This window comes from Gossypium hirsutum, chromosome A11 (genome assembly GCF_007990345.1).
Source record: "Gossypium hirsutum isolate 1008001.06 chromosome A11, Gossypium_hirsutum_v2.1, whole genome shotgun sequence".
In the NCBI taxonomy this organism is placed as follows: Eukaryota; Viridiplantae; Streptophyta; class Magnoliopsida; order Malvales; family Malvaceae; genus Gossypium; species Gossypium hirsutum.
Window position 1 is genome coordinate 29,867,326 of NC_053434.1, and position 10,330 is coordinate 29,877,655.

General features: G+C 34.2%; 2 protein-coding genes across 2 annotated transcripts; one reads left to right on the forward strand and one right to left on the reverse strand.

Moving 5' to 3' along the window:
- The first annotated feature begins 1,433 nt into the window (after positions 1-1,433).
- LOC107897136 (probable disease resistance protein At5g66900) lies at positions 1,434-5,077 on the forward strand. The gene is made up of 5 exons (XM_016822486.2): positions 1,434-2,414; positions 2,816-3,219; positions 3,370-3,728; positions 3,828-4,042; positions 4,136-5,077. Exons 1-5 carry the CDS (start codon positions 1,760-1,762, stop codon positions 4,969-4,971), a joined length of 2,469 nt encoding a protein of 822 aa, XP_016677975.2. The 5' UTR covers positions 1,434-1,759; the 3' UTR covers positions 4,972-5,077.
- A 238-nt stretch (positions 5,078-5,315) lies between these two features.
- LOC107897146 (serine/threonine-protein kinase SRK2I) lies at positions 5,316-8,790 on the reverse strand. Its single transcript, XM_016822505.2, has 9 exons — positions 8,325-8,790; positions 7,919-7,993; positions 7,732-7,833; positions 7,587-7,640; positions 7,410-7,502; positions 7,044-7,142; positions 6,364-6,468; positions 6,178-6,276; positions 5,316-5,980 (listed from the first exon to the last, which is right to left on the reverse strand). Exons 1-9 carry the CDS (start codon positions 8,493-8,495, stop codon positions 5,693-5,695), a joined length of 1,086 nt encoding a protein of 361 aa, XP_016677994.1. The 5' UTR covers positions 8,496-8,790; the 3' UTR covers positions 5,316-5,692.
- Between the last annotated feature and the right edge of the window lie 1,540 nt (positions 8,791-10,330).

Here is a 10,330-nt window from a genome sequence, read left to right on the forward strand (position 1 = left end):
TTTAAATAACTAGCGGAGTATATGATACTTTATTTTTTTTCTTTCTTGAATTTAGATTTTATCTTTTTCGAATCCAAATTTCTATACATATCATAAATTAATTAAATTTTTATTATTTTATAATTAAAACAGAAATAAATAAATAAAAGTACTCCATAGATAATAAAAAAGCATCATTATTATTTCATTTAAAATTTTAAATCTTTAAGATGGATTTTATGCAAGTGCTTCAAATGTATTTGAAATTTGCATCTAATTAATCCATTTACTATTAAATAGGTTAATTTAGTCCATGTATTACTAAAAAGAATCAAACAATACTAAATTGAAATAGACTTAGCATTTACTGTTTAAAAAATATCATTTGCTATTTAACAGAATTAATATTTTTAACGTTTTTATGGCTTTGTAAATGAAATATTTTGTTTGTAATTGAATTGCAATGGGAAAAAAATTCAAGACACTTTTTATACAATAAATGTTATCTTTGTTACAATTTGGACTTGTTTAATTCTTTTTTAATAGTATAGGGACTAAATTGATTTAGTCCTTAACATAGAGGGACATTCTAAGTACTTTAACAAATAAATAACTTTTTTTTTTTTGCAAAAAAGAGTTATCTATTTTTTATTTTTTTATTCTCCATATCCATTTTATGGTTTATGTTGATGACCTAAATTTCATAAATTTTTATTTTGGACATCGAAAATAAAAAATTTGCAATCTGTACACTATCATTACATACTTTTATTATTTTAGTCACCGCCATTAATTTGTCATTACATACACTTATTTTAGTTACTCAACTTAAGTTTTTACAGAGAATTAATACAGAGAATTAAGTTATTTCATTGTTGAGAAAAACTCAAAATTTTCGCTAGTAATTCAATTCTATGTAAAAACTCAACTTTTCTATAAAAACTAAAGTAATTCCATCTAAAACCTTGTTAGTTTTTCATTTATTGAAAAAATTAAAATTAATTCTAAAAAAAAGGAAAAAACTTAAAAAGATAAAAATGTTGTTCTTTTAAAAATTTAAAATTTTCTTATAAAATCTCAAGTAATTTTTGTGTAAAACTCTAAGTTTTTCCTTCTTACTAAAAAAATTAAAATTAAATATATGTAATGGCAAGTTAATTGCGGGTGATTAAAACGATAAAAAAGTATGTAATCATAGTAACTAAAATAATAAAAATATGTAATAGTAGTGCCCATATTATTTTTTTTACTCAAAATGAAAATTTATGAAAGTTTAATGATAAATTGTATAAATTTTTTTTTAAACTTAATTGAGAATCAACACCATTTTAATATTTACATCGTTATACCAAATTAAAATTTATATATTATAACAAAATGGTTGTATAAATTCGATATTTATAACCTGATTAATCTACACTTTCCCTTTTTTTTTTTTTTGAAATTTTTATCCTTGAATCTAATATTCAAATGGTAAATGTTCAGAAACTAAAGTAGCTGGTAGGTTGGGCATCAAAGTCAACAAAAGTCAAACTGTTGATGAACCTTTGACAAAAGAGAAAATCTTAATTACCGTCCCTCATTAAACCTCAACAAGTACAATTCACTGCTTCTTTCCCAAGCCTACGCGGCCTTCGGCTTCCTAGACCTGGAGGAAACTTCGAGGAGCTTGCTCACAAGAGGGAAGTAGCATTTACTTATTTGGGTTAATTGTTGTATTCAGATTTAAAACATTTATATTTTCTTGAATTTTAGGTCCTAGGTTTCCATCAAGTTTGCTATGGCTGCAGGTTTAATTGGAGGGGCTGCTTTAGGGGCAGGTTTCGGGGAGCTGCTTAGAGTCATTGTAGAAGCGAGTAAAACAGCTGCCATGTTTCGTGATAACTTGGAGGAACTGGCGTCCATGCTATCACCTATTGAACCTGTAATCAAAGAAATACAATCATTCAACAAAGCGTTTGATAAAGAGTACGAAACAGAGCAGCTCGTCGAGATCGTCAAGAGAGGGAAGAAACTTGTCACGAAGTGCTGTAAAATTCGCAGGTGGGACATCATCAAAAAGCCTTATTACTCGCACAAACTTCTTGGATTGAAGAAATCGCTTGAGAGATTCTGTCAGATTGTTATGCAAACACATCAAGCGAGGGACATCAAAGAGGTGCTGTTTGAAACTAAAGAGATTAGTGTGGGAATTAGAAAATTAAGTTTGAAAGAGGGGAGTAGCAACGGGAATGGGATGTGTAATCAGGCAGCTGTTATGGGTCCATGCAGAGTTCCTGAGCCTCGAGGGAGAGTTCTTGGATTCGATGAGCCCTTGAAAGAGCTAAAGGTGAAGCTTTTGAAAGATGGGGTTTCAGTCATTATTGTGTCTGCTCCTGGAGGATCGGGAAAGACGACATTGGTTAAACAGCTATGTCAAGATGAAGAGGTCAAAGGTATCTTTCATTCCAGAGCTTAGATTTCTACGCTTGACTTTAGCTTCTGCTTCTTGACTTGTTTGATTGTTGAATTCCAATTCTTAGGTGAAGGCATGAACCAACTAAACTAAGTCTTTAATTCTGAAATTGCTTAATTTGGATGATCTATGGGAAGTAGAAGAAGATATATGTGATGAAAATTCATTTGGAACGAGTCAACCTTGTTTTGTCTACGTGTGTTTGAATTGATTACCTTGCTAAGTAAGACTTAATAGGACGTGTAGTTTACTGCTCGAGCATTTGTCAAAGTCATTATGATGAGAAATTTTTTTTTTCGATTTTTGCTTATTTCTTATGATAATGCTACAGATTATCTTCGAGAGTATTTGGAAGATTTTGTAATGCAGTGTTTTGAACAGGAAAATATGAAGACAACATCTTCTATGTCTCAGTTTCAAAGACACCCAACATGGAGCTCATTTTTCAGAAACTACTGCAGGCTAAGGATTATGCAGTGCCGGAATTTCAAAATGAGGAGGATGGTCTGAACTACTTGGAACAAAAATTTAGGCAACTGGCAAGCGTTCCCATTTTACTCATCCTTGATGATGTTTGGCCTGGGTATGAATTCCTTGTTCACAAGCTCAAGTTTGAATTGCCAGATTACAAAATCTTGGTAACATCAAGATTTGCCTTCCCAAGATTTAATGATTGTACGTATTGTTTGAAACCATTAAATGATGATAATGCTATGACGCTTTTCCGTCACAATGCATTCCTGCAAAATGGAAATCCTTGCATTCCTGAAGATATCGTGAATAAGGTGTTTTTTCATGTCTGAAAACTTATTTTTACTTTCATATGTTGTACGAACTATGAAACATTAAATACTTTCTTGCTCTTTGCCATTGTGATATAAATGGTGATAATTCTATGAACCTTAAAAATTGACATGTTGTGTGATGAATTTTAGGTAATGAAAAGCTGTAAAGGACTTCCCCTGGCCCTTGAAGTGGTTGGTAGATCGCTTTGTGGGCAGCCTGTCGCAATGTGGCTAAAACAAGCAAAACAACATTCTAAAGGATTATCCATCTTGCACTCTAATACTGATCTGCTTGCTTATCTTCAAAGCACTTTGGATACCCTGGATGATGAGGCAGGAATAAAGGACTGCTACCTAGATTTGGGTTCATTCCCTGAAGATCACCAGACTCCAGCCACTGCGCTTATTGATATGTGGGTGGAGCAATACCAACTTGATGAAGATTGTGATGCCTTTATCAAACTCCATGAACTCTCCATCAGAAATCTGGTTAATCTTGTAGTCATGAGGTATGCTAGTTGGTTCCTACTTTTATCAGATAGGCCATAAACCATTGTTTATGTTACAGCGTTTGAATCTCTACTGAACTATTGGTGCTTATTCAACAGGAAAGATGATGCAAGTGAAGCTGATAGCTTCTACAACGATCACTTTGTCATGCAGCATGATCTTCTAAGAGAGCTCGCTATCTATCAGAGCAGCTTCAATCCCATAGAACAAAGAAGACGGATAATTGTAGAATTAAGCAGAAACAATTTCCCGAATTGGTGGTTGGAAGAGAAGCAGCAACCACTTGGTGCTCACCTCTTCTCTATCTCCACAGGTTGTTTATCTCTACCTCCCCAACTTTCATAGACATACACAACCAAGAAATTTATGTCCTTCCACCAACTTCTCATGCAATTGGTTTTCACAGATGAAACATTCTCATACAATTGGGGTTACATTCAAGCACCAGAAGTTGAGGTTTTAGTTCTCAATTTTCGGGCAAAGAACTATGTCTTACCGGTCTTCATGGAGAAAATGGATAAATTGAAGGTTTTGATTGCCATGAACAATAGTATTTACCCAGCAGAAGTAAGTAACTTTCAGCTTGTGTATTCTTTATCCAATCTAAAGAGAATTAGATTAGAGAAGGTTTCGGTTCCATCCTTCAGTACGAGCTCGTTTCAGCTAAAGAATCTGCGAAAAATATCCTTGGTCATGTGTAATATCAGTCAGGCTTTTGAAAAGGGCACAAACAAAATGTCAGATAATTTTCCAAATCTTTTGGAAATCGACATAGACTATTGTGATGATCTGATGGAACTGGGTGAAGGGTTGTGTGATATTGTTCAACTGATGAAGCTTAGTATCACCAATTGCCACAAGCTCCGTGCACTGCCTGAAGGCATTGGAAAGCTTGTAAACTTGGAAGTTTTGAGACTAACATCCTGTACTGACCTCATGGCGTTGCCTGAGACCATTGGGAGCTTGTCCCAGCTCACTATTCTTGACATTTCTGACTGTCTAAGCATCAAAAACTTGCCTACCCGGATCGGTGAACTGCACAATCTAACGAAGCTCTCTATGAGAGGGTGCTCTAGTTGTAACTTACCTTCAACAATCACGAAGCTTCAACATTTGAAGGACGTTATATGTGATGAGGAGACTGCCTACCAGTGGGAGTTCCTCAAATCTTATCTCACTAATTTAAAGGTAACAGTTCATGAACAAGATATCAATTTAAATTGGCTTCAGATATTTGTATAATCTCCTCTTTTCATGTATCTCGCAGTATCCTTGGGGTTTTCTTTTTTTTGTAATAATTGTAGTTAGGGAGAAAAGAGATGTGGATTGAATCCACGCTTTCATGTCATATAACACAAATATCTCATCACTGAGCAAAGTAAAGCTATAACATATACCCCTAGTACAAATCAAGAGAACTTCTAACTTGTGAGCAATGATCGAATTTGAAAAAACATTCTAAATGAATTTAAATATGGGCATAGTTAGTAGTTTCTTATAAAACTCTGAAGATGTGATGGTTACATAACAGTACCAATAAATATTAAGTTTTGATCTCTGAATGGATCTGCAGCATGCCAAATCAATACACAAAGTAAACATATGTATATATTCACTACAAGAAACAGAACCAAGTATATCGTACACGACTAATGCCAAAACTAAAACAACAAATCAACAGCAGCTTAATGGAAACGGGATGTGGAAGTTGGGGTAATGATCATCCAATATACAATCTATTTTTCCTGGTGATCCTCCCTTGAGTGGTATTAATACCAATTCTTTAATAGATTTGTATAAAGCTTCATGCTATGAACAGAATGGACTCGATGGACCATGGGACCACCATTGTACAACTTCACTACCACTTCCTCTCTGATACTTTACCAGCATCTTACCACCCTCTGCAGCTGTGACATGCCTGAATCAACTGCAACATTGGAGAGAAGTTTTCTTCTTCATATTACATTGCATAGATGATCTCACCGCTGCTATAAACATCAAGCTCAGATTCAGAATCAAAGTCATCCATGTCCTCATCATCAAGGTTGTCTACCATTAAATGGTTTAAGCCATGGGCTCCAGCAGCTGGAATAGTGGCCTCAGCAATTATCTGCATGATCGTATCAATACTCTGCATAGGTTGATCGGGCTCTTCAAAGTGATTACCCATTGTGTTCTCATCCATCAAGTCAGCAGGGAGATTTCTCAAGAACCACGCATGATTTTTAATTTCTGGAATCGTAATTCTCTGTTACAAAATATAAACCAATATCAGAAGGCTTAATCGCATTTTGAGTAATGGTGGTTGGCAAAGGAAGGCACCTCCCTCTTTAATCATAAGTCCCTCTCTTTCTTTTCTTGGGTGTTCATGTCCCAAAATAAAAAAGTTCAGCTTTGAAAAATCAAGGAACAATTTGGAACTGAATATAGGTAGAAATTACTCACAGCTGTAGGATCTGCAACAAAAATCCTCGAAATCAGATGCCGACACTCAGGAGATATTTGGACAAAATCAGGAATTGAATACTGTACGTTGATAATTCTCTGCATGGACCCAATAAAAGAGATCAGCCGATTGATGTATTTGGGGTAAAAATGAGATTAATGCAATAACAAGATACAGTGGTATACTTGTATTGTCCTCCGAATGTCTTTCGGCTCGTCAGGATCCTCAAAAGGATATGCCCCAACCAGCATTACGAACAACGTAACCCCGCATGACCATACATCAGCAGTCTGATATCACCAGACAATAACATAAAACAATATTCACAAAATCTACTCACTTGGACAAAGATGCATAAGAGAGTATCAGGTGATACAAGCTCTCTCTGACATTCTTTTGTTTGCCTCAATAAATTATCTATTGTTCAAGAAATATGCTGCAACTATAAGGCCTGTTCCTAGTCATCAAGGAATAAACTACTATACAGGCTTCGCTCTCTAGTTGCAGCTGACCGTATTAAAAAAACAAGAAACCAAGTTCACCAATACTAATGTTGTCCCTAACAATATCCAATAGTCAAAAAGGTACAAGTAATATAAACCTAATCCTCACATTAAATAATTAAAAGTTAACCAGATCCATCCAACATATCATTTAAAAGCCGGCATCTTTTGCAAATGCTATCGCAAAAGCTATGGAAAGTTAAACTGAAGTTTTAAATCAACAAAGAGATGGAAACCATCAATTTGATGTCACTTGACCGAAACACACAAATATTGACCTCATAAGTCTTAAACCAGGAATTGCATCATGTGAACAGGAAACTGACATTTTAAACAAAATTTGAACTCTCCTGTAAATATACCTTGCCATCGTATTGGGACTCTGGCTTTAGGAGTACCTCAGGAGCAATGTATGCAGGAGTTCCAACAGTAGATTTCGGTTGCGAATGAAGAACTGAAGACTGAGACAATCAAACAATAAACATGATAATGAACTTGGATACAATTCAGATTATTGGATACCATAAAGCCGTAAGTTATTTCACCCAAATATACCAAAACAAACAAGAACTATTCCAAGACCAGCAAATGAGCACAAGATTTCTTAAGCAAAAAGTAATGATAATTCAATTTATAGTAAGGACAACCATTCCACAGAATATAACTTCTATACCATTAACTCCTTGAATGATGGGAGATATCAACAAGGGTTCCAGCAATTTATATACCTTAGAGTACCCAAAATCGCATATCTTAAGTCGAGGAGCAGGACTCCCATCCAACAAAGTGTTTTCCAACTTCAGATCACGATGGCATACTTGCTTCATCAAGACAAAGAAATCATATAGCAAGAATAATTCACAAATACAAGTTGAGAAATTAATAAAAGGGAAAATTATAACAACCATTGCATGGCAATAACTAACACCAGATATAAGTTGTTGGAAGAAGAAACGAGCCTGCACCCAAAAAAAAAAAATTAATATAGTAATAGAACAAAAACATCAAATAAACAAAAGGGTTCTTAGAGTAACTGAAAAAGAAAGGAACCTCATCCTCGTTGAATCGACCAGCAGCACAAATTCGCTCGAAAAGCTCTCCCCCGGATGCATATTCCATTACAATGGCAAGATGAGTGGGTGTTAAGATAACCTGAGGTAACAAATATACATTACCTTAATTTTTACAAAAAAATGAGAAATTGTAAAAAATGCAGGTATTTAACCATTAACCTTACCTCTTTAAATCTAACAATATTGGGATGCCTCAATGACCTATGATTAATAATCTCTCTTCGAACATGTTCATCTATCTGTACAAAGGCGAGGAAGCACAAATTTTAATCAGAACCTTAGAAATTATTAATCCGAATATGGGAAGGGAATTTAATAAGTTGAGATTTGAGAGAGCAGAAAACCGGTGGGGTTTCTTTTTGGAAGAATAATATATTAACAAAAAAATATCACATAGGACATTTCCAAAAATAACAAATTTAATATCAGAAAAAAAATTGAAAATACATAAACAGAAGACTTTTACCAGTTTATCTTCAATAAGTACAAATTTATTTCTATAAATAGACGAAAACAAGTACAACTAAAAAAAGGGGCCATGGTTGTGTGTATGAATTTACACAAACTAACCTTATCGCCCCTCTCGATATACTTGACAGCAACAAGCTCCTTGGTAACCTTATCTCTCATAAGCCGGGCTACTCCAAAATTACCCGACCCAATATCTCTAACGAAATCGTAACGGTCACTGTCGTGCATGATCGGCATATCCATAGCCGGTCCGACTGTTGCCCGATCCATTTTTCTCGCTACAACATCAACGAACAGAGCCTCAAGAAGGGACGCAGTTATTATTATATAGGTGAGTCACTGAGTTGAAGGAGTTGGAGAACAGAACAAAGCGTTTTAAGTTGATCGGGGATTAATAGAGTGGTTCTGCAACAGTGAAGGAAGGAGGGGACGACTTTTCTGTGAAGGAAAGCGATAACGCCAAGAAAGATGGAGAAGAGAAATGTGGCATGGTTTGGAGGTGGTTGCTTAGTGGGGGTAACCAGTTGGATTGATGGCTGCTTTTGCCTTATTATTTGTGGATTAAAGTTTGACCTTTTTCCTTTTATTAATTTATTAATTTATCTTTTTAATCGCAACTTGGATGAAGCCTTAATGACTTAAATATCCCTAATGCTCATATCTTTGACGGCTAATTTCATAAAAAATCCCCTAACTATGTATTGGTCCTTGAACTTCAAATTATTGTAATTGAGTTCTCAAAGTATTAAAGTATTGTATCAATTAGGTCCTATCAGCTTAGCCGTTAATTCATCGTTAAATATTAGTTTAGATTTGACATGGGGTATGTTAAAAATGTTGGAATATTTTCAAATATTTATAGTATTTCAATAACTATAACTATAAATGAATGGGTATAATTAATCAAAAGATAAATCTTTTGGTCATTGGTCAAAAGTTAAATCATTTGATTTTTTAAAAAGAATTATAACTATTCAAATAATATTATTTGAATAGTTATAAAATTAAATGAATAATTATTATTATTTATTTATTAATAAAGGAACCTATTGAAAGATATCTTTATGAAGAGACATGAAAATTCCTATAAATAGGAATGAGATTTCATTTGGAAATCACACCAACAAGTTCTAAAAGTTCTTTCTATCCTTCTCATTTTCTAATATTATTAGATTGTTCTATAAAGAGTTATTGCAGAAATTCTTTATAGAAATTGAGTTTCTTGCTATACATTGCTTAGTGCTTAGTGGTCTATTCTTGTCAGTGCAAAATGCAAATAGTCATTAGCTTCATTGTATCCTCGAGGTTAATTTGCTTGGAACTCATTTGCACACCAAAGATAGGTGGGGGCAAATATAACCTTAAAAATAGTGGCTTGATACACGCCTTGGAGCCTTGTCCTATTTCCTTTTTTTGTTCGAATTTTGTTCATATGTTCGAGATTTTCCTCTCTAGAGACTAACAATTTTAAGGTTATATTTCATGATGACTACCACAACACATGAAAGTGGAGCACTAAGGGAGTTGACTTCCAACTTTGTCAAACTTGATCGGTTTGATGGTGGCAATTTTCGACAATGGTAGAAAAAGATGCACTTCTTATTATCAACTTTGAGATTGCTTATGTTTTGGATACTCTAAGACTCGAAGAGAATGAAAACGGATTTGTTGCTACAACCTGAGAAAGGAAAAAATGGGACAATGCTAATTACATGTCCATGGGGCACATATTAAATGGTTTATCTGATGGTTTGTTCGACACATACCAAAATGAGGTCACCGCTAAAGAATTATGGGAAAATTGGAGACAAGATGCATGGCCAAAGATGTTACAAGTAATAAATTTGTTGTCAGTCGTTTCAATAATTATCAAATGGTCGATGGTCGTTCTGTTATGGAACAATTCTGTGATATTGAAAAGATGTTGAATTAATTTAAGCAATATGATATGAAAATGGATGAAATGATTGTTGTATCCTCTATAATAGACAAACTTCTTCCATCTTGGAAAGACTTTAAAAAAAGTCTAAAACATAAGAGAGGGAATATCTCTTGAGGCTTTGGCAAATCATCTTCGTATAGAAGAAGAATACCGAAAGCAAGAT

Coding starts and splice junctions, on each gene's coding strand:
- LOC107897136 (XM_016822486.2), top strand. CDS start 1,760: ATGGCTGCAGGTTTAATTGGAGGGGCTGCTTTAGGGGCAGGTTTCGGG. Junction 2,415..2,815: donor TCAAGATGAAGAGGTCAAAG/GTATCTTTCATT, acceptor TGTTTTGAACAG/GAAAATATGAAGACAACATC. Junction 3,220..3,369: donor CTGAAGATATCGTGAATAAG/GTGTTTTTTCAT, acceptor GATGAATTTTAG/GTAATGAAAAGCTGTAAAGG.
- LOC107897146 (XM_016822505.2), bottom strand. CDS start 8,495: ATGGATCGGGCAACAGTCGGACCGGCTATGGATATGCCGATCATGCAC. Junction 7,994..8,324: donor ATATCGAGAGGGGCGATAAG/GTTAGTTTGTGT, acceptor GCCTTTGTACAG/ATAGATGAACATGTTCGAAG. Junction 7,834..7,918: donor ATATTGTTAGATTTAAAGAG/GTAAGGTTAATG, acceptor TTGTTACCTCAG/GTTATCTTAACACCCACTCA.